This window comes from Elaeis guineensis, chromosome 15, assembly GCF_000442705.2.
Source record: "Elaeis guineensis isolate ETL-2024a chromosome 15, EG11, whole genome shotgun sequence".
Classification (NCBI taxonomy): Eukaryota; Viridiplantae; Streptophyta; class Magnoliopsida; order Arecales; family Arecaceae; genus Elaeis; species Elaeis guineensis.
This window is the reverse complement of record NC_026007.2, coordinates 59,882,636-59,907,298: the sequence shown is the minus strand read 5'-3', so window position 1 is coordinate 59,907,298 and position 24,663 is coordinate 59,882,636. Positions and strand designations below refer to the sequence as shown.

Here is a 24,663-nt window from a genome sequence, read left to right as displayed (position 1 = left end):
GGATGATATCATTTGTAGGTAGCAGAGTAAATTGAAACTTTCTAATTTATAAATTTTATAATCACAATTGAAGAATCATATTTTATTTAAATTAAAAAAAATTATTCAATAAAAATTATTATTATTATTTTTATTATAATCTTCAAATGTCTAATAGAATAATTATAGAAGAACTAAATAATAGATTATTGAGAGAAGAGTTAGATTATGATGCACATAAACTGGAAAGGAGCATTTAAAGTTATTAAAGAACCTGAATGAAGAGTAGAAAGTGATTTATGATGCGGTATTGAATGCTATGACCACAAATAAAAATGAATTATTTTATGTATATGGTCATAGAGGGACAGCTAGATAAAATGTATTTATGGTAAACAATAATTTTAAAAATACAATTGAAGAAAAAAATATTTTGACTATTGGTTTTTCGAAAATAACATCAATTTTGCTATGTGCTGGATGAACTGCAAATTCAAGATTCAAAATAGCAATCTAAATAAATGATTGTTCAACATACAAAATTAAAAAGGGCACTCAATTTATAAAGTTAATCAAATCTATAAGTTTAATAATTTGAGATGAAGGTCTTATAAATCACAAAAATTATTTTGAAGCACTCAATAAAACTTTAAAAGATATCTTGAAAAAAAAGGCATTCAAATATAAAAGAAAAATCATCCAATGAAAAAATCATTCTTCTTAGAGGATATTTCAGACAAATTCTTCCGATGGTTGTTGGAGGAGATAGAGATGAAATAGTAAATACATAAATAAGTAGATTTTATTTATAGAATCATTGCAAAATATTTTTTCTAAAAAGAAATATGGTTGCTGAATAACAATATGGACAATGAATCCAAAGCATCATTGGTCCAATCTAGTAAATGAATTTTGGATGTTGAAGATGAAAAAGTATCTACTATTAAATTAAAAGAAAATGAAGAAGAAGCATATTGGATACAAATTCTAAATACGTTGCTTATAAAAACTAAAAGAGATAACATTCGGCATATTACTTCTACTAGTTATACAAATTTTGAAGGAAAACACAATAATTCTATATATTTTAAAAAGAGAGCTATAATTGCACCTACAAATAAAGTCATCCATAAAATAAATATGTATTTGCTATCTTCGCTAAATTATAAAGAAAAAATATATCTAAATTCTGATATGGTATGTAGGACATTAATGGATGTTGCTGTTGAAAATATTTTATATCTCATTAAATTTTTAAATTTTTTAAAATTCAATGATATTCTAAACCATGATCTATGGTTGAAAAAGGAGCTTTGATAATATTATTACAAAATATTAATCAGAGTATAAGACTTTGTAATGGTACCAGATTAATTATAACTAATTTAACTACAAAAATAATAGAAGCAAAAGTCATCACAGGCGGTCATATCAATATCAAAGTCTATATCCCTCGAATTGTTATGCAAGTAACTGAAACAAAATGACCATTTATTTTCAAGAGAAGACATTTTCTAGTAAGACTTTATTATGCTATGACAATTAACAAAAATCAGAGTCAAACATTAAATAAAGTTGGACTATATTTGTCTACTCTAGTATTCAGTCACGGCTAACTTTATGTTGCACTTTTTCATATTATATCGCAAGATGAAATTAAAGTTTTGATAAGGAATGAATATGCAGAGTTAGAAAATTATACAAAAATATTGCTTATCATGAAATATTTGCTGATTTACCTTCAGATGTTCTTCTTTACTATAAAATAATATATTATTGATTATTAAAAAATATTATTCCATCAAATTTATATATTTTTAGATCTTTTTATATGATATATTTTTTTCTAAATAGACTAGTAAGTAGGGCTAGTAAAATATGACTTGACCCGTCAATCCGACCTATGTTTAATCCGTCATAAATAGGTTTGGATTTAGGCTAAATAGATTTAGGTCATAAATAGATCGACTTATTTAACTCGTTTAATAATTAGATCAGATTTGAGTTTTAAATATCTTATCCATTTAATTTATTTGATATTTAGATCGAATTGAGTCAGATAACTTATTTAATCTGTTTAACTTGTTTAACCTATTTCTGACCCATTTAATTCGACTTGTTTAATCTATTTAACCCATTTAAGATTAGTTTAACTTGTTTAAAATATATTTAACCTATTTTTGATCCATTTAATCTGATCTGTTTAATCTGTTTAATTCGTTTAACTTAATCTGATATATTTAATAAATAAATTAAATAGATCAAATTGAGTTACCTGTTTAATAAATAGGTCGGATTGAGGTTTGAATTTTTGACTCATTTAATAAATAAATTAAATTTAGATTGATGATTTTCTGATCTGATCCATATTGATCCGACCCATTTATGATCAAACTCAATCCGATTGCCACCCCTACTAGTAAGAAGATATGGAATACAATTTGCTATCATAACTCTCATTGGAAAAACAAAGTTGGAGAGTTAAAGTTAGACTTGCAGGAGTTTGGGATTCAGTGAATCCAAATGATGATCAACTAATTATTAAGTGTTGAATGCATTTTCGTGGATGAAAAGGTTCTATTAATATTTTTATAATTTTTTATTGATATTTTTTATATACATCTTCTATATATTTATGCTTCTTCTAAATTTATGTTATGTAGGCAAGTTCTATTCAAGCATCGATTCATAGAGAAGATATTATGCAATTTAAAAATATTTTTAACAAGAAAAATATATATTTTTTAAAAAAAGTTAACATTACTTTTAATAAAAAAAATTTAAAGCTGCTATTCATCGATACATTATCTATATTAATAGATAGACAATTGTTCAACAAGTTGATCGTGACAATAGCTTTATACCCCTTTAAAAATTTAATTTTATTGATATCAATGAACTATCGACTAGGAACTCTAACAATCTTCATCTAATAGGTATGCATATATTTTATCTACTAAATTTAAAATTTAAAATATAATAATATATTCATTATAATAAATTATTTACTATGTAGATGTTATTGAACATATAGTAGTTTTTGGATCTCTCAAGCAAGCATATATAAGACAAAAGTTGGTTTATAAAAAGACTCTGAAAATAGAAAATATAAAGTAGTATACATTAATTCAATTCTTTTTTTGCTGACCGTATTCAAATGTTGTTGCTAAATTTTTTAGACTAGCTTATTTTTAAACTATATAATATCATTGTAGATAAACAAATAAGTTGCATGTTTTGTAGCATGCAAAAGGTATTGATTACTTTTTGGACTAAATTTATTAAAAAAATTGATCAGGAGATGATTTACGAAAAATAAAGGCAAGGACCAGTTGTTCTTATTTTGGCTGGTATAACAGTCCGAACATACAAAGGTATTTTTTTCCTAAAGTATTCTGTTATAGAAAAACCATTACTTTCTATCATCGAAGTAACCTATATGGTCCATATGTACAAAACAATATGCTTATCAACATGTTTAGCATCAAAGTTTTACATGGATATGAAGATGTCAGAAATCAAAAAATATCGATAAAGATTAACATTTAGAAATATATGATATCAAATTTGATAAATATTGAAATTATTAATTTTATTTGAACATATATATAAAATGTATAGGATAAGGGCACCAATTATTTTGATTAAATTTACAGAATAGGAGCAACGAATCATTATTGATCCACACCATGAAGCCACCAACAATAGAAAAATAATTGAGAAATTACTGAAGTTAAATGCTCATAAATTTCAGATATAATATAATATTTGATTATAGAGTTATCGTATCCTTTGACATAACAACTTACATTTTTCTTTTACTGGGGGATAAAATTCACATGTAAAGCAAAGTTAAAAGAAATAGACACATCATATCATTGGTGGTACAAGTCATGTTATAGTCGTAGAGCTGCAATAAAAATTCATGATGATAATTCTTGGTGCAACCAATGTAGCAAAAATGATTAGTCTCTAATACTATGGTATGATCATAGCATTTTTAAATTTTCTAATTAATTTTTTATAGAATAAATAAATTTCTTAGCAGAACAAAAATAATGATGATGTATTTAATTTCATTAGGTATAATTTGAACATCATTGTTGATGATGATACTGATATAATATATTTTATTATATTTAAAAAATTGGCATAACAATTATTTGACATTCGAGCACTCAATCTTGCAACTGATGCAAGATGTGATAGATTTGTTCTTTCGGCTGTTATCAAAATGATTCTTGGCAATGTATATATCTTCCAAGTAATTTTTGATTTATAAAATTTTAGTGATAACAGCTTTAGCCTCTTTCGTTTCAAACTTGAGAAGATCCATCTTTATAAGTCCCAAAAGATGAATTCAATATGATCATTTTCATCAAAGTAGTCCTTTGAATATATTGCCCAGCATAAGACGATATCATATGCTTACTATATATTTTATTTCATATATTTTTAATTTTTTTTAAAAATAATTTTTTATTGATAGTGAAGAAAATCATCAACAAATTTATCCACAAAAAAATTAAAGTTGAGATACTATAATCTATTTTATTATTTACCCATCATTGTAATTACTTTTATTTTTATTGTATCAAATAATCTTTTAGATTAAATTAAATCTTAATAACTTTTTTTATTTTATTATTTAGTTCAAGTAAAGAATCCGATGCCGATGCCAAACGAAGATATGATCAAGAATTTATCTTTTTTTTTTTTTGAGTTAAAACCCACTGTACGGCACAGATTACATCCTAATATAATTTAAGAGGCCAACCCTAAACATCCTTTCCCAAGACTTTTTATTTTAGCAACAAATATTTGTTTTGATTACCAAAAAAAAAAAAAACAAAGCTATGTTTTTAGCGGCAATAAAAGCAGTTAATGGGAAAAATTTCAAACATCCATGAAATCTAACATTTTCAATGAGCTCTATTCTACTTTTATAATCATATATATATTTTTTATTTTTTTAATGTGCATGCCCATGATAAGGAAGCCGCGGTGCGCAGCGATTTTTATATTAGTTATGCAATGGAGGTCGAGAATAAGTATAAAGGTGTTAGCGATGTCCAGACCAAAAAAATAAAATTAACCTAAATTTATTCCGATCGGAGGATCTTAGACCGTTCGATTCATTTTGGACGGTCCTCTTTGTCCATCTCGTCGCTCCACGTTCTACTCCACGCTTTATTCCCCCACGGAGACACCCTTGGCTCCTTCAATAGAACCAACCAAACTCATCCATCTCCTCTGTTGGACCCCCGCTGCGACGAAGAGCGTGATAAAAATAATTAAAGGAAACTCTTCCGAGGTCTATCTTCGCTTCGCTTCCAAATCCTAAAACCCTCGATTTCTTCGATCGGAATTCCCCGGGTTCGCTTCTCAATCCATGAATCTTCCGCGATCGCGAGCGGAGATATTGTGATAGCGGATTTGCACGCCTTCTCCATCGAAAAAGGTATTTTCTTTTGGTTGCAGGATTCGATGGGGTTCCATTTGTGAAGAAATGGAGTTTGTTTGTTGTTATACTACGATTGGTGCTTGCCCTAGGTTTGGAATCTGATGCGGCTTCGACGGCTAGGGTTTTGGATTCCGTTCATTGGAGGCAAAAGGAATGGCTTTTGATCGGATTTTTCGTGGAGATCCTGTCAATCAAACACTTCTGTGATTACAGAGAGGGTTTGGGTCGTTTTCTGAATTCTCGTCATCGGAGGTACTTATAAATTTGTCGCTTTTCGAGTAGTTTTGGATACATTTAGAACTCCTTATTGGTGGATTTTTCTTGATTTATGCAGTTATTATGATAGCAAACAGAACTCTCTTTCTCTCCCCCTTCCATCCTTTTTCTTTTAAATGAAGCAACTCAAAGTTTTTAGTTTGAATGATGTAGGAAACTCCAAATAGTGTTTGAACCTTGAAGAAGAGATTACTAAAAGTGAGATGTATGGACAAGGGAGCTATGCCCCCCAGTTTCGGCATGGGCCGCCGCCACCTCCATTGCAGCAAGCCCCTCCAGGGCACCCTGCCCCCTTCCAGCAATCTCCAATTGGTCTGCCCCCTCCAGCTATCCAGCATGGCCCCCCACCTCAACCACAAATTCACCAAGCTCCATCCGGCCCGCCCTCTGTTCCCTATCAGCATGCTCGACCTGCTCCACCGGCTCAGCAGCCTCTCCACTTCCCACCTCCTCCACCAGTGAACATGGGGCAGCGTTACATCCACCCCCATGAAAGTGCCCAAGTGTATCCTTCCTATGCTCCGCCGGGCACTTCGTACCCTCCACCAATGCTAAGCCAGAATGCCCATCAAGTACCGCAACAAATGCCGCCACCTCCAAGAATGTTTCCGCCTCCACCTCCTCCTTCACAGGGACAAGTTCTGTATAGAACCTCTCCCCCACCCCCTCTGGGGATTCAACATGTGCCTCCTGCACCTCCACCCCCTCCCCCGTCAAATTTTGTCTCGGTAACACCGGCCCCGTTTGTGCCTTTTGGAAGTGCTTCACTTGGAGATGCCCAGCCGCCTTCCCTCCCACCTCCGCCACCTCCCCCTCCTCCGGCTTCTCCTCCACCCGTTCCACCTTCACCAACTCCACCAGCTCCTCCAATGGAGGAACTTCCAACTGTTCCTTTGGCACCATCTGTGGATTCTGGAGCTGACAGGAACCATTCCTTTGAGCATGTTACTACTGATGATCCAGTTGCTCTGGCACAGTCAGTGGATAATGCCCCTGTATCTGGCAGTTCACACATTGGCGAAGTTGATAATGCTGGAAAGAAGGTTCCACTGGTGGAAAGAGAAGTCTCAGGAGATGTCCCTCCACCTCCACTCAAGCCAATTGAAGAAGAAGTTGTTCGCAATATCGAGGTGCTGTGTCAATTCATTGCAAAGGTTGGGCCTGAATTTGAAAACTTGGCTCGAACAAAGGAGGCTGGGAATCCAAAATTTGCCTTCTTGTTTGGAGGTGCACCTGGGAGTGCTGCTGCTGTTGGGTATGAGTATTTTCAGTGGATGAAAGGGAAATATCGTTTTGAAATGGAATCACATAAAGATCCAGTGAGGACATCTGAAATGGAGAATTCTTTGCAATCTGGTGATTTGGAAAATGAAGTTGCAGTTAGTTCACCTTCTGTGTCAGACATGGATATGGAAGGTCAGTGAACATCTTTCAGTCTTTTCATACTTCACTCCTCTTGCACATTATGGATTCATGAATCCTTAGTTGTCATAGAAATTAATGGAAAAAAATTGCTATTTCATGCATTCTTACTTGCTGTTCCATTGACTAATAAGTGTGGCTGCCTTTCATCTCCATGCTTGTTGCAAGTCTCTTTTATACTGATATGTTGCTTTTTGTGCACATGGTCGTGTGAATATTGAAATTTTAAGCTTGTGATGAATTTCTCGCAAGATTGTTGCTTGTATTCCTTGTTATGATCTTTCAAGATGATTTGTTGCTATTTTTATGCCTCATTTCTCTTAAAATTGAGCAATCTTATAATTGGCAATGTGCTATCATTTCTCCATCTTGACACATAATCTCTGAGTGTGTGAGGCTGAATGAACATATTAGTAAGCATTACTTCTTTCATTTCAAAAGTCATTGAATTGTTTTGATACATCTAATCTTGTTTTTGCCATCTTCAGAACTTGTCTACCTATGGATGGGCTTTCCTCTTAGAAGTTTGAAAATGGATATTGGAAGAATCATTCTTAACCAAATTAGACATGTTAATGTCTTTTCCTGCTCCATTTCTTATTAACAATGGCATGCTTGTTTCTCCTAGTGGCAAACTCATTTGATGAATGCAGAAATGGCAACTAGTCAGTCACAAGAATGCCTCAAGAGCTCAAATCCATTCTTTTGATTTGGATTAGTTATATCATGGCTCAAACTCAAAAAATTCATCTATCAAAAAAAAAGAATAAGGATGATTATTAACTCATGCATGATAAAGCAAAGGTAAAGGTTAAGGGAGGATGATGAAGAAGATGATATGAAAGGATGACTAACAAACTTTCTAATCTCAATCGCCTGAACAAAATTTGGAGCTTTATAAGTACCTTTAGACCAACATCTGCTGTAAGAAGGACTTTTCATTTTATTTACTCGTTTTGTGTCTCTAAATAAGAAATAAAATTCTACATTTGAATAATGTAAATTTTAAACTAATTTAAAAGCTCAACTTATTTATGCAATGGCCGTTGACAATTCTAAAATTCTACATTTGAATAATGTAAATTTTAAACTAATTTAAAAGCTCAACTTATTTATGCAATGGCCGTTGACAATTCTAAGTTTGCCTAATAGTGAGAATTGTAACTTTGACACTTCAATGATTGCCATTATACATTAGAATTTAATGCATACCTGAAGTACTGTTTTCTAAAAACTTTTCCATATCAAATTTTGATCTGTAATTTTTTAGATTACTCTCCAAATTCTTTAACTTTTTACTATGATCTGCCAGAAAGGTGTAGGTACCTTAGTGACTTGTTTGGTCTGATGTTAATCAGGTCACCCTTTGGACCGACGATGGTAACTGATCTTATTCTATTAGGAAGTAATTTAAGAAATATATTAGTTTAGCTTAGTTGATGTCACACCCACTTAAATCCTCTGTATTTGCTCCCTGCACTAGCTCCAGTGCTCTCTAGCCACTACTTATTGCTCTAACTTGATTGAGATCAACAGGTTCACATTGGCTTCACATATTAGAATTTTTTTAATGCAGCTTTATATGAATATTGATGTTACAGTTGAATGCCATTATGTTTTAATTAAAATTATCAGTGGTTGGCTCTTTTTCTTTCTTGGTTAGTGTTTTGTATTCTTCCTGATTCTTTGTCAATGGGTTTGTCATGCTTATACCTTATTTGCCGAAGAGCATCATATTGAAGATCTTCCTGGCGTCTTCAGTTCATGACTGTTATTGATTGATGATATGTTAGGACTATTCAAGTAACTGGTCAAGTTTTCCCACTTTTTTTATTGTCTTGACCTGGTCCACTTGGATCGGTGCAGAATTTAATTATTAGCACATACAAATTGCACCTTACCCTGAATTTTGTATGTTCGAGTACTGTTGCTTGTGGGGCATGTCTGATCTGTTATTTCCTAAAAAAAATTCTTTAACAGCTGCATTTGTACAAGGTGAATTTCTTTGGTCTGGTTCTTCTATGGGTTTATGCCATATTGGATAAAAAAGTCAAATTTGTTGAAGACCTTGTTAGTTTGAGTTATGTAGGGTATGAGCTGGTTTTGAAAACTTCCCAGCGGGCCATTTGGAATGTGGATGGTGGTGCATTCGTTCTGGTTAACATTTGTGCTTGGTGTGTTTTGGGAGGGAGATGAATAGTTCCCATGTGTTCATCGTTGCTTGTATGTATGAGTTCTGTAGCTCTGGACGAGACTCTTTAAGCTTATTTATTTATTTTTTTCTTATCTTCCCACCCTAAATTTCTTTTGAGGGAGGAAGATATGGTGGTTGAAGTGATAAGGAATTTCATTTGAATGTATCTCAGATTGGACATGGTCCGCTGCTGGATTTTTTCTGGTATAGGATTGTTGACAATAAAGATCTTGATTCTCTGTTGTTGTTGTTGATGTCTTTAGATTGTGACTTCATGTCCTAAGATTCATGTAACTCAAAAGATTGTGAGTTGGACGAGGTTGGGGAAGGGTTTAGAATCTTTGATAATGTAATACCATACTTGTTAGGGAATGGCATGGTGGATTTATAGGTGGTCTGTCACTTCATGAAACCTCTGTCATAGACCTCGCTTTACATCCTTGCTTTAGCATAAGGTGTGTTCATGTGCATCTATTTGGGCATGTGCTTGGTTGGGGGGCAGGGGAACTACTAAACCTTTCAAGTTTATTTCTCTCTAAGCATGGAGGGCTCGGTAAGGTGGCTGTGGATGATTACTATCAACATCATCTGCTGCATTGACTTTATTTATCCCCTCTTTTCTCTTATATCTTGGCTTCTTGGTCACCCTTCTTTTTTGGGTGGGTGGGCGATGGGTTTCTAGATATGCATTTTATTCCTTAAGTTTTTGACAATTGTCATTAAACATATGGTTTTTTGTGAAATTGTCAGCACTCAGCAACTATTTTTGTCATCTAGTAAGCTGGTTTCTTCTTTAATGTAAAGGAAACATGCAACTTTTGTGCAATTGAGGGATGCCAGGCAAAGAAAAGACTGCCCACATTTTGAAAGATAAGAGGGACCCAGGTTTTTGTTTTGTTCCATCCTTTCTGTGTGGTAATATTTTGCAAGGAAAGTGGGCAGACACTATTAAGGCAACCTATTTGCATAATATTTGGTTCCCTTGCATGGTTGTGTTCTGCAGTTGACTGTTTCTCACCATCATGTTGCTTCTTCGGGAACAACTAGTGCCAAGGTGGTATAGCTCGTTTCTGCCTCTTTACCATGGACCCTGATTTTGCTTTGTTCCATGCTGTCAGCATAGTAACATTTGGAGTGTGAAAAGCTTCTTCTTTACCTTCAAATGTTTTCTGAGTTCTCACCACTGCTCTCAGTCTTTTCTTGGTTGCATCTCATCGTTAATTATTTATTTTGGCTAAACTTGATCTCCTGACTCTGTACTTTGGTTTGGCCTTTGGCTGTTTTTTCTGCTTCTGTGTTTTGGATGCCCTTTTGCATGTACTTTTTGTTTTGCCTTGTTAACTTTCGTCCAATTGCTCAAATCAAATCAGCTGTGGGAATGTTTTTTTAACTTGTGTTTCTTATTACATGTCCTCTCATGGACCAAAAAAGTTCAAATGATTTTCTGTTTTATGCTTTTTTTTTTTATATTATTTCATTTGTCAGAAATAACATGGTCTTTCTGTATTACGTTGATGATGAACTTTTGCCATATGGGGTATATATCTAGATGATGTTGGCCTGCTTGGCGGTGATGCTGGTCTCATCAAATCGAATGCAGAGCCAACTGGAGAGTCTGCTTCTCTAAGTAATGGAAGAGATGCTGTTGAAGAGCCAGCACCTCGGAGTACTACAGAGCATGTTCAGGAGGGTGCAGTGCCTAACACTGTATCCTGTTCAGGGCCTTCATCCTTTAAGCAAGACAAAAGGGAAGGTATTGGTTTGAAGCTCTTTATTCTGCTTTCTTTTCCACTTATTGCCCTTTCTATCCCTCATCATTAGATATTCTGCTTTGACAATAAATTTGTTCCATTACAAAGTAATTATGTTGTCTATTTATTCCTGGATAATTCATTCCTATGTTGCATGAAATTGGTTATGATTGTCTGCTATATTTAAAATGACTTAGCTCTTGGAGATGCCATCATTTTGGGCACCTTACATTGGACAACTGATATATCTCAATGATGGTGGATACTTTATGAGGATAACAAAATGATACGGTTAACATTAAGGAAAAAGTAAATGATTATCCAACAACAGTGGTGGTCTTCTCAAGTTCAGCTGAGAGACAAATTAATTGCACATTTATAATTTTTCCTCTCTCTGATGCTGTATGGTCTAATGGAACATGTTTTCCACTCTTGATTAATTAATAGCAACTGCTGTACATTGACTATTTATTTTTTATTTTATTTATGTGCTTTTTTTCAGGCCTAGCTTAGAGGTGGAATGGGGAAAGGGAATTTGGGGACAAGTTTTAGGTATCCTTCCTGGGTATAATAAATCCCAGGATAAGGCGAGACAAGGTGGGATAAGTCCTTTCATTTTGTTTAAATAAATCAATTTTATCCACATGTCGTGATTAGGCTGTACCATGGTACAACTGACATTACAATAATTACTGTTGGGTTAAAAAACAAATATGGGGTTAAAAAACAAATATGCCCTTCTTTTTGTTTTTTCCTTTTTGCTCATAAATGGGTTTTTTTGGTCATTTCAATAATTAAGGTCTGATAAATATGGGGTTAACCTGGTTCGTTGTATCCTAGGGTATCATGGGTCCTGGTAATGCTGGTATGACTGAGGTGTTGGAGATAAGTAATTCTAGGTTATTTTTGGCATGTTTTGCATTTATCCCAAGTATAAAGCAGGATAAATTCCTTGTCCTATCGTTATGCCATTTCCAAACTAGGCCCTAAAAGCTTTTTGAATGGTTTGTCTTCATCCTTGCATTTGGTCGTCTTTGATTATCATTATGGTTTTCCACTTTTGTTTGGTTTTGTGTGAGCACATAGCATTTGCCATTGTAGGTGTGTCAAGGAAGGTTTGTCATGGTTTTTCAAGGACTGATCTATGTTATTGAATATCAGAGGGGTTTTGCTTATTTTTAGATTGGATATAGGACAATTGATGAATGTGGGTTTTTCATCAAAGATGCGAATGAATGCAAAGACATGTCCTTGGGCCCTAAGACCAACTTTACCAACAATGTGGAGATCTGCCATGCTCCATGGGAAAAGAGAAGGTGAGCATGTTTTTGGTCCTCATTGTTCTTCTATAAATACTAAATATTTTGTTGTATTTGTGAATCCTATGGCTAACCCATGTTGATCATGGTTTTTCTTCAGGAAATTGGATCCTCAAATCTCCCTAAGTTAAGAAGCAGAGAAGTGGGGCTCAATAAATGAACAAGAAAAATAAGAAAGTTTGTCTTAATAGCTGTATAGGGGCCAGTTGCTTCTTTCTTTCTTTGTTTCTTTCTTGTTCTTTTTTTCTTCATTGTGTCTCTTGTTATTTTCTCCTTCATATCCTTATTTGTCTCAAGCAGCCAATGCTAATGGGTCAACAGGTCACCTGGTTACCACATAACTTGTTAAACTCTTATTCCTCATATATGACCGATGTTGGCCCACAGTTGTATCATCTGAAAGTCACCTCAATACTTGGTTTAGACCCATGTCTTACTTGACCTTTCTGCAACATTTGTCAGAACATGAATGTTGCTATTAACTAGCAGTAGCAGTACATGTATAATCATGCTTATTTCACATCTCAGTAGTATCAAAAACACTCTTTAAATGCCTCATGCACCCTTAGAGTTACCCAAGTTGCTGCTTTATGCCCACAGTAATTGAGAATCTTGGAAGACAATATCATTGTATTTTTAACATCAGTTGAAAGATTAAGTCTACCATAATGACTTCTAGTTACAATTTTGGAATGCAATGATAAATAAGAAAACATGTTCAATCTCTACCCTTTATTGTGTAAACAATCTAAGAATAATGTCTATGTTTCCTGTTAGTGGCATGAAATATGCACACAATTTACATCAACTCTCTATTGTTGTATGTGCATGCTGCAGTGTGGTTGCACCTGTTCATGAGCTTCACGGTGGGGAACAACTTTATTAATTTCTGAGGAAATCTTAGTTTTTTTTTTTTTCAGATAGATATTTTATGTATTTCTCTAGTAAATTGTTTTTGCTTCCTACCACCATGTATGTTTGCATATATTTAGACATTTGAATATTTAAAGTGTTTGTATGATGGTTACACTGTGGTTTGTCTGCCTCTGGCTGGGGTTATTCCATGTTTTCCACCTAAGTTGGTATTTAACTTTATTTTCAGACAAATTATCAATCTGATATTATTTTCAGATGACAAGGATTCATCATTTATTGAAGATGTTAGCCCAGTCAGGCCTCTGCCTAGTGCTGCTGAGTGTGCTGTAGATGGCAACTTGCAACAGTCTGTGAGGCCACTAACTCAAGATTCTAGCTGGGTCAATGTTATGCCAACTGCTGCTTGTGGCAAGACTGCAGAAACTCCAAGGGTATTTGTTAAAGATGGAAGCCCATTCCGTCTTATACAAGGCTATGCTTCGGATGACAGCGGAGAAGATGATGATAAGAAAGATCATGTGGACAGCATCCACCCTGTTTGGACCTCCCCATCAGCTGCAGTAGCCAGGTCAGGCTTGCAAAAGGATGAGGGATATGAAATGCCTTCAAATTTGAGCCCTAAGAGTGCTCCTGAGCCTGAAAGATCCAGACTACGTGCTGATTCAAGTCATTTGCCCAAAGAAGCTGCTACTTCTGGCAGCTCATTGCCTCAAAAGTCTGCACAACCAGATGTTGTCTTTTCAAATCCCATTGATGAAATTGAAAATGTGACTGATCTAAGTATTCACAAGCAGCATGATCAAAGATTGCATGATAAGACTGGAAATCATAAGCTTTCTGAGGACAATGATGTTGTGGGAGACAAAAGTATCAATGCTGACCTTCAAGTTACTCAGATTCACCTGGAGGATGCAAAGCAGGACTCTACTACACCAAATGTGGATGAATTTGGGCGTTTGGTAAGGGAAGGTATTAGTGACAGCGATTCTGATGGGATACACTACAATGAAAGGCACGGTAAGCGGGTGAGGAGTTGGAGTCGCAGTCGATCACCTCAACAGAGTAGATGGAGGCAGAGAAGTCGCAGTCCTAGGAGAAGAGACAAACGCAGCCGATCTCGCAGGTACAATATCATGAATTTCTACATAATTTGGTGTATATCCTGCTAAATCAATTTATTTTTGGCTATTCAAGATTTCAAATGCTTTGCTTCACATGCCATCTATGACTGCACATTCATTTTCAAGTGCAAATGCTGTGCAGTCTAAAAAGCCTCATACACTTGTCTTTCAGCTGGTCCCCTAGGAGGAGGAGTAAGTCACCACAAGCTTATAGGCGGACTACCTTGTTTGCAAGAGCTGATCGGGATCAGCCTCCTGAATGTTTCAACTTTATTCGAGGCAGGTGCTTCCGTGGAGCATCTTGTCGTTTTCTCCACCGTGATGTTCGATACCACAGGCGCAGGCAGCCACATTGTAAAGACTTTGCACAAGGTTCTGACAACTACGATGTGCATGATGATGCTCTGGTTTCTGAAAACAGCTATCATGCTAAGAGTTCAGTGAGAAATATGGATGTTGAGAAACGCGACGATGTGGGTCTGGAAGCAACAAAGAGCCCGAATATGCAGACTGATGAGAAATTGTCCAAAGCCAGCACCAAGCTTACCCACGATGGAGTTTTGGGTGAGAAGGTTGCAGTGGATGCTGTAACAGCTGATGCATTACCAAGTTTGGAAAATGATGCTGGCGATCGACAAATCACTGATCATGGTTCTCAAAATATTGTTAGTCGAGTGAAGGAACCACAGCAATTGGAAATATTGCAGAAGGCACCTAAGATTAATGGTGCAGAGGAAGAAAGAACTCAGCCTCTGCTAGAATCCTCCCAGACTTCACTGGCTCAAAAATCTGAATGTTTGGTCAGCGAAACTGTTTTGGGTCAACCTAAGACGGGTAAACTTACATTTTCTCAGTCTTTTCAAGCCACTTATGCTTCCACTTCTATTTTGGAACCTCAAATGTTGTTCATTTTTCTCGTGCAGAGGGTCAAGCTATTCAGGCTGGTGCATTTCAAAATCAGGTCCCTTCTATTCGGCCAAATTCAGAACATGCTCTAGTATCTCAGACATGTCAAAGCGAAAGTTCTGTGAGACATTCACATTCAGATTGTGGTCTTGCAAGTCAGCCTTGGAATCAAAGGTTGCTTCCTGATGAGTTTTCACCACCTAGAGTTTCAGTGCCAGATGCTAAATCTCAGCCATCTCAACTGCTACCACCTGCACCTCAGGGGCATCCTCCGTTCTTTCCTGCAGACAGTACTACTGCACCACGTGCTTCAGAACATCCTAGAGAGAATCCCTTACCACCAGTCACAAGCTATCACTTGCATCATCCACCCTTAGATATGTTAACTTCCCATCAACAACCTGGGGCTGGTGATTACCATCCTCAAAGTATTCATCCTTCGAACTCCATGTGGCTCAATCCCCCTCTGCCACCACCTTCATATGTGAATGGATTGCCCAGCAGGCCTGCCTTTCCTGCAACAGAATTTTCGCGCATGCAGTTTCAGCAAAACACTATACCACCTAGAAATGACTTTTCCCAGCCTTCTATAAGGCCCTACGTTCCAGGTGAGCTGACTCGTTCACAGGCAGTTGATTTCCATCGTCAACCTTTCCAGTCAATGGAGCCGTCTCATCATCCTCGATTGCATATGGATGAGTTTAAATGGAGGCCTTTGCCAATGGGAAATCAGCAGAATCAACCTTTTCCTAGAGAAGATTGGTTAGCATGCCCCCCTCCCATGCCTGAAGGTTCTCGAATCATCTCAGATTTGCAGCAGAAGGAATATCATTTGCACCATCAATCTCTTCTTCATGATGATGTTCGGATTCCATTTCCCAGTCAGGGACCTAGTTCCTCTAAGTCATATTCCCAAAGCAGCGCTGTGTTTCCTCCAGCCCTTTCGAACCGATCTGAGTCTTTCCCAGGGGATCGTCCGCCCCCTAGATTCTTCTCCAAGGAAGAATTCCCTTCTGTCAGCAATCTGCCTTATTCACATACTCCCTATGGCCAACAACGCTCTGCCAGTCCTAATTTTCCTACAAACCAGGGTGGTCCAGGCATGACTAATCCTCCTCTCCAAAGATTGTCATCGAGCTTCTCAGAAAGCAATTTGCCACACCAGCTCTCTGATATTGGGGCACCAAGAATTTCTATCTCAACCCACTACAACCCTTTTGCATCTACTTTTGAAGAGGCACCAGGAAGCTTAAAGTTTGGTTCCAGTAAATATGATTCTTTGTTCAGTTCAAGCCATGATCCGTCAGGTGGTTCTGATTCAAGGTTGAAAGCTTCACCACCCAATATGAGAAGATCAGGAGAGCAATTCTTGCCAAGAAGTGGTGGTTATTCCCATGAAACTTCTGCAGAAGTGCTACCTGATGCGCACAATCAGTTTCTTAGGGATCCTGCATCTGGTGTCCCATATGATCCACTCTTTGACAGCATTGAAACATCTTCCAACATGCTCAAGAAGCTAGATCATGTTCAAGAGCGCAACCTAGCTTCTAATGATGCAGGCATGGTTCCAAAAATTAACAGCTTGACTAGGCCTGCAGATGTTGAGGATAGCAATAGGCAGAAAGATGGCACAGGTGCTGAACTTAAGTCTGAAGTCGATGAATTTGGTGAGGTGGCCACAGATGCAGAAGTGGGTGCTGTTGAGAATGAGAGCCCTCAACAAGTGGATGGAAAAAACTGGAGCCCAGTCATTCCGGGCAACACTGCTGCAGGCGAAATTGAGATTGATCAGGTTCGATCACCTGGAAAGAAGAAAAGCAAGGAATCAAGGTCAATGAAGCTTCTCAAGATTGCGCTTGCAGATTTTGTGAAGGAAGTTCTTAAGCCGTCATGGAGACAGGGAAACATGAGCAAAGAGGCATTTAAGACCATTGTGAAGAAAACAGTGGATAAGGTTTCTGGTGCAATTCCAAGTCATCAGATACCTAAAACGCAAGCAAAGATCAATCAGTATGTAGAGTCATCGCAGCGGAAACTGACCAAGCTGGTGATGGTATGTCTATATTGCTTATACCAAAAATTTTTCTTCTCTTTTTTTATCATTGTGTATATTTAAATAGCAAAATCTTATATGAGTATTTCAAGCTTATGCACCCAAAGGTAATGCCTTTCCTCTGAGCATGATATATGTCTTCAGTCTTCTTTCTTTTGTGTTCTACTGATTTGAGCATGAATTATTTGATTAGAAAAAGGATACTGCTTATTGAATTAAATATTTATTGATTAAGGGTCTTAATGAGACATATTTATGTCTTGGGTTCAATTTCCATATTTTTATTTGGCTGTGCTCTCTTGGTGGGGCCTTGGGCAGAGTATGGCTTAGATGGAGTTTTGAGTGAGGTATGTGCCCCACTAGTGATAGCTGTCTAAAATTGGTCCTGCCGTGGTTTTGTTTGTCCACACCAACAATACTATGCTTAGTAGAGAGTAGTTTTTCCTTCTTTATATGAAACTAAGGTGTTTCATTGAGAAATCTAAAATCTAATGACAAATCTGGCTTCCTTTTTCTGCAGGCTTATGTGGACAAATATGTCAAGATGTAGATAATGACTGATAACTATGGAGTACCTTCTAGAGCAATCTTCTTTCCTCTCTTTTGTGGTGACCCTCCATATGCACGAAGACTTGCTGGTGCAGGAAAATCTTTTAAGGAGAGATTGAGGGCTTTGTGAGAGAGATTGGCTTCTGACGAGGTGTGTTTTTGAGTTAGCTGTTTCACACAGTCCGGGATTTGAGCTGATAATATTCTTCTCAGCAGTTCTGGGGAAGCAACAAATATGTATGTTACCCATATCTCTGGATGGTGTTTGCTTTTTGACTCATTTCTGCCTGGTCATCAATTGTAGGTATCTGATCTGTAAAATATTTCTTAGTTTACTGTGGCTAATTTGGTTTTGTTATGATTCTCCCCCTCCCCATGGGGAGCCTCGAACTGAAGAAGCCATGATGTTATAGAGTTACTTCTAGCTTTCAATGCCTGAGTACCCAAGTTTTATGATTTTTTTGTGTTTCAAATGTAGATACAGCATTTCTTTTTAAACTCGAGAAAGTTAATTTTCCCTAATTTGGACTTTGTGCTCTCATTTTAGTAATTCTTATCAATGGGGGATAACTGGATGCATGCCAAAGCCTGTAGGTATTAATTAAGCAAAGTTTAGTGGCTTGATAGTGTTTGAGGTTATATTGTGATATTGGTTTCATATTATTGAGTGTGGTAAAGAGTGCATGGACTACTCTTATGAACCACTGAGAGTGATATTGGCACGTATTTAACTCTCTTTTTAAAAGCGATCGAGGTTTAATTTCTTGCCTTCAGTTAATGTGTTTTTTTTGTTTTTCTAATTGCCACGTGAAACTTTTTGCATCTTAGGCTTCTGATGGTAGTATGGACTTGCGTGACTTGCTTAATTGTAAATTTTAAAGGGATTCTTATTTCCCTGAATTCTTCTAGTACTTAAGGTTGAAGAATGTTGATGGTACATGAAGTAGCCAGTTTTAATATGAGGTCTCAGTAATGCCCCTTTGACTGAAACAAAGTATGTGATGCCCATGAAAAAATTCTGAATTTTAATATGAAAAGTTTTCAGATAAATTTGAATAAGTTGTAGCTGTCACTTGTAGAGTGAAATTGTTCAAGTTATTCATGGCTTTAGTCATTGGCTAAAGTGCCTTCATATGGGAGAAGTATGAACAAGCAAAATAGGAATTGAGTTAAAAGAAAGCATGTGTATGATTGTAGTTATCAGGTGGAGAGTGAATTTGTTCAATGTGTTAGTTATTTGTGAGATGCCGAAGTCAATTGTGATATTGTATCTCATTGTTCGTCAGTTAAGCTAAGAAGTTGAAAGGGAGTCTGCTTTATACTTTTGTTGTTTACATGCATTGTTGAAGCCCTCTAGCTTTTGCCATGTATTTCAACCTTGAGAGGTTTTTGATGCATTGAGCCATATTTGAATGGTAAGCTCAAGATTACTTTTAAAAGCTTTTTTAGATTTGATTTGAATAGGCACTTGTTGAGTGAAATCTTGAGAAGTTGGAACATTCTAGAAGATAAGCTTCTGTATGTCTTTCTTGCTTTAATGGCTAACTGTGAGCTGTCTATTATAAATGCTGGGGTTAAGCTAGAAATGTGAACCACACATTTTTTATATATAATCAAGACTTGTAACTAAGGATTAAAGTGTGCCATGACCTGTTATGATGCTGTTTATTTGTTCGTGTGGTATGTATTGTGCTATTTGGACTAAGCTGAGTGTGAAATTGTTCAAGTTATTCATGGCTTTAGTCATTGGCTACAGTGCCTTCATATGGGAGAAGTATGAACAAGCAAAATAGGAATTGAGTTAAAAGAAAGCATGTGTATGATTGTAGTTATCAGGTGGAGAGTGAATTTGTTTGATGTGTTAGTTATTTGTGAGATGCCGAAGTCAATTGTGATATTGTATCTCATTGTTCGTCAGTTAAGCTAAGAAGTTGAAAGGGAGTCTGCTTTATACTTTTGTTGTTTACATGCATCGTTGAAGCCCTCTAGCTTTTGCCATGTATTTCAACCTTGAGAGGTTTTTGATGCATTGAGCCATATTTGAATGGTAAGCTCAAGATTACTTTTAAAAGCTTTTTTAGATTTGATTTGAATAGGCACTTGTTGAGTGAAATCTTGAGAAGTTGGGACATTCTAGAAGATAAGCTTCTGTATGTCTTTTTTGCTTTAATGGCTAACTGTGAGCTGTCTATTATAAATGCTGGGGTTAAGCTAGAAATGTGAACCACACATTTTTTATATATAATCAAGACTTGTAACTAAGGATTAAAGTGTGCCATGACCTGTTATGATGCTGTTTATTTGTTCGTGTGGTATGTATTGTGCTATTTGGTCTAAGCTGAGTGGTGTTCCAACAAACAATATGGTTTTTCCTTCCTTGAATTGCTCTGTGCTGGACCAGTTTGCACCAACAAGATGGGCCAGCAGAAGCTGGCATGCAGCAAACAGGGACATGTGTCCCCGTATTGTGCCAGTACTGTGTTTTCACAATGCATACTGTATGGTACAAACCAATATGATACATTACACCATCTATTAGTAATACAAGTCTATAGAAACAGCATTCCATCTGAACCCATTTCGTTAGCTTTGGTCAATGTCCATTCTATGCTCTTAGCCCTCTTGATGGAATCAAGACATTCTCTAGAAAACTCCAATCATATGCATTGATTTGTGGGATTTAGATAGAAGTTTCACAAGATTAATCCATATGTTTGACTGTTGGAGCTGCTTGTGTGAAAATCTGAACTGATGGGGTACTCCACAGTCCTTTATGTTCCAAATTATTTCTTCTAGATAGATACTTCTTTTGAACCCTTCACTTCTATTCGGTCAATGCCTACTTCTCTCTTTTGTTATCAACACTTTGGCAATGAGAGTTAAGGCATTTATTTGGATATCTCTCATATGTACTGAGATGTGGGGGTTGAAATGTACTGAGATGTGGGGATTGAATATAATGGATGACAAAATTTTGTGCTAAAGTGATGATTTGTTGTATGTTAAAGAGGAAGTACGAAGTGAATTTAAAGATTTATATATCTGAAGGTGTAACAATAAATTGAATGAGCATTTTGTTACCTTTATCAGGTTGTAAACCAATTTTATCACCACTGGTCACCTGGAAGCCTAGTTTGGAAGTGGGACTAGAGGAGCCCCGTTTGGAAGTGGGGTTAGATGCAGAATAAGGCACTTACCCTTGCTTATCCAGGGATAAGTGCCAAAGAAGCCATTTTGTGGGATTGAAGAGCTGATTCTTGACTGTTCAGTCAAACCCTGGAGGATCAGCAATTTATTAGGTCCCCTGGTACTGGGGTTATTCCCATTTTTTATCCTACTTTGATTATCAAAAAGGCTAAGAACACCCTTTATTAGCAAAAGTTAACCACGAATAGAAGGGCATAATTGTCTTTGAACCTAAAAGTAATTACTGTAGTGTCAGTTGTACTATGGTACAATGTGGTCATGAGTTAGATCAATTTATCTGAACACAATTGATGACTTCTCCAGCCTTAGCGTGGAAATCAATCATACAGTTGAAGGTAAAAAAATATTCCAGAGTTTCCAATTTTGTTTCCAAACTAGGCCTGAGGGTTTCTAAACAAGGAGTGACATATTCACCATCTGCAGGGATAAATTAAATGGATTTAGTGCATCCTAGGTTGGATCATGTGTAAACCAAAATATCAAATGAGTGCTGCCGCCAGTACATTCTCAACAGTGCTATAGTTTTGATAAACATTGACTAATCTGATGACCATTGGTCTATTATCATGCATGGGATCTACTTGTTAATCGTCAACATTAGCAATCTAAAGATCTAAACTTTTGATTAGATGCCCTTTTCCACACAAAAGTAAATTAAAATATACACTAATCTCATGAAGCTGTAATTAAACAAAAAGAGTCACATTCGGTCATGATCACAGGATACATCCATGTACTTCTTGACAACATGTAAACGAAAAGGAACTAGGTCAAATTTGAAACTTTTAGATGTTTCTGATTAGTGTTGCCACAAGATAAAGTGGACTGAGCATATTCTTTTCTAGGATGAGAAGTATGCATATGATGCTTTTATGATTGTCATCACTCACACAGGTCCTTAAATGCTTTCTAGAAATTAGGTATTACCATTTCTGACTTATGAGGTGGTCCCGGAACTGATAGTTCCATACATGGTTTTACGTTCTGGGGGTGTCCCAGTGGTCCCGTCTCGTTCTTGTGAGAAAACGGGACTGGGACGGGTTTGAGACTCTGGAGAGAAGAAGAAAGAGGAAAAAAAAGGAAAGGGAGGAAAGATGAAGAAAATAAAAGAAATGAAAGAAAGAAGAAAAATGAAAAAGGAAAGGAAGGGAGAAGAAAAAAGAAAGGAAAAAAAAGGAAGGTAGAAGAAAAGAAAGAAAAGAAGGAAGAAAAAAGAAAGAAAGAAAGGAAAGAAGGGGAGAAAGATAAAGGATATCTACTTGGGTATATGATTGGGATTGCTGTTGGGATGAGATGGGACAGTGGGGCGTCCCGTTTCATGGAGAAACGGGACATCTTCGTCCCATAAGATTTAAAACTTTAGTTCCATAGATATGCACACATGGGTATGTATTAAGCTGAACTCATAGCATTCTGTGGAACAAGGATATAAAAGCAAAAAGAGTATTTTTTATGGCTCGTATTACTATGCATAAATTGAAGAATCAGTATGAACCTTGTCAGTATTGATTCTGTGAAATGTTTGATTAAATTCTCATTTCACTTAATCAGTTGATTAATGTGGATGATACAGTGGCCATGAGTTGACTGGTATTAGCTCTCTTCTACAACTTCAGGTGACAGGGCCCTTATTGCAATGGAAATTCTTGCTTTTGTTGGGAAGGCCGAAGACTGAAATTGAGTCAATGATGTAGCAGGCATCTTAACTTGGTGTACATTTCATTCCTCAAGGGTATCACTGAGGTCTGACATGACCAAATTTATCTCTACTTTGTGTAGGCATTAACATGATACAGTGAAGCTTTTTCCTGTCTCACATGATACACTACATAAGGCATTTGCATACCTTATGCAGGCATTATTTCCACCATTTTTTATTTTTATTTTTTCCTCTTTTTTGTGCGTCAGTGGAAGTAAATCTTTATAAATACATATAAAATGATTAATTCTCATGCTAGAAAGCCCAATCCTGATTTTTTCTCTTTGCTTGTGAGATAACAATCATCTGCTAAATTTTTCATGACCTTGAACCAGTTACAATCATAGCATGTGTCGTATGCTACTTGTTAGAATGATTGTTGCTGTTGCATTCAGATTATGAAAGCTAACATATTGCTCAAATCATGGTTCAGTTACATACATGTGATGAGTTTATGGAAGTAGATGTTACTGGATGAAAAAGAAGAGAGGAGCAGCCTTGTACAAAGAACTGGTAGCCAAATCCTATATTAAGGGACATGACAAACTGTAGAAAAAGGGTAGGTAAGCAGAGCCACCTGCTTGTCAAACAAGGTAACCAACAATTTTTCAGTTGCCATGTGCCATGTTGCTCTGTGCTCGTAAACGATGTCAAGAACAGTATATGTCTAGAAATTTCTATGCCATGCTTTTATCTCATGAATGATCTGGACAAAATATTTTTTGATTGCAAAAAAATCTCATGTGATAGTAGGAGAGACATATGCTCAAGAAAGTTGCACTGATTGTTGTGATTGAAACCTGTAGTATGAAGGTATTAGCTAGGATGATCAGGCAGTTATAGAAATCACTGCTAGTATTTTTTTTGGATAAATACATATGGCTTGTTAGTATCGATGATAAAAGGGAAAACAGCATTGATGTTGTATTGTTGATCTTAAGAAAATTTATTATAGAGCATGATGGAGCAATGACAGTGTGTTACTTTAGTTTTGTTGCTTTTGCCAGACCAGTGAATTTTAAGCAGGTCTTTGCCAAGGATCAGTTGCCTTCTATTTTTTCCTGCTACCACATGACCTGCCATTGAATTAAATCTTTTTGTTTTTGCTAGTTTGCTGATGATAACATTGTGCCTTGATTTTCTCAGCTTAATGTCTACTGATAGTACTCAGTTTTCAAAGCTGGATGTATTTGATAGAACATTATTCAATTTTTGCCGATGATAACATTAGATTTTTTCAAACTGGAGGTCTTAAATGGGTTTGGGGCAATCATACTACCCAATTTCTAAGTCGCAGGGTTTAAATGCTGGCGAAAGAGGAGAAGGCTTATGGTAGCAGCCGTGGATGTCTTTATTATTATACTATAAATGCATATAAATCCTTAAAATGCTAAAAGTGCAGCATTGGTTTCAGACTCTGGACATGACCTTCACCTGTAAAGCTTACATGCCGTTAGGACAGGCTAAAACCAATGATACTAGCTGTTAACAGTTTTAGGATTTCAGTCACCTTTCAGTCCTTCCTATATATCATAAAGAAAATATTTTTTGGAGCATATTGATCTTTAATATTCAAGTAGGCTCCAATTTATCCTCTAATAGAAAGGAGAGAATTGGTGTTTGTAATTAAACCGATAGAATTAAATTAAGGGCCTAATGCTCCCGATATAGCTTCATTTGCCATAAATTTATGGAATTCCAACGTATTAACTCCCATTAGCAATTTATAATCTTCGTTAACTAAAAGCCTTACGTGCGAAAGTCTTAAGCTGAAAGAAAATTAAAGATAGATTCATAGGCTATGAAAGTCCCAAAACAAAAAATTCCATCTTTGTATTTGCAGGATA

General features: G+C 36.2%; 1 protein-coding gene across 4 annotated transcripts; it reads left to right on the top strand.

Annotated features, from left to right (window-relative positions):
- The first annotated feature begins 5,188 nt into the window (after window positions 1–5,188).
- Window positions 5,189–23,528, top strand: LOC105058097 (uncharacterized). Of its 4 annotated transcripts, none has more exons than XR_012137186.1 (9): window positions 5,189–5,440; window positions 5,533–5,695; window positions 5,873–7,135; window positions 10,885–11,088; window positions 13,537–14,404; window positions 14,575–15,236; window positions 15,326–17,361; window positions 17,882–18,147; window positions 23,250–23,528. XR_012137186.1 is itself a non-coding variant. In XM_010940889.3 (8 exons), exons 3-8 carry the CDS (start codon window positions 5,923–5,925, stop codon window positions 17,909–17,911), a joined length of 5,013 nt encoding a protein of 1,670 aa, XP_010939191.1. In that variant the 5' UTR covers window positions 5,189–5,440; window positions 5,533–5,695; window positions 5,873–5,922; the 3' UTR covers window positions 17,912–18,366. The 4 variants fall into 4 exon arrangements, 2 of the variants coding, with proteins under 2 accessions (XP_010939191.1, XP_073105512.1); XR_012137185.1 differs by lacking the exon at window positions 23,250–23,528 and adding an exon at window positions 22,734–22,933; XM_010940889.3 differs by lacking the exon at window positions 23,250–23,528 and having other exon boundaries at window positions 17,882–18,366.
- Window positions 23,529–24,663: the final 1,135 nt, after the last annotated feature.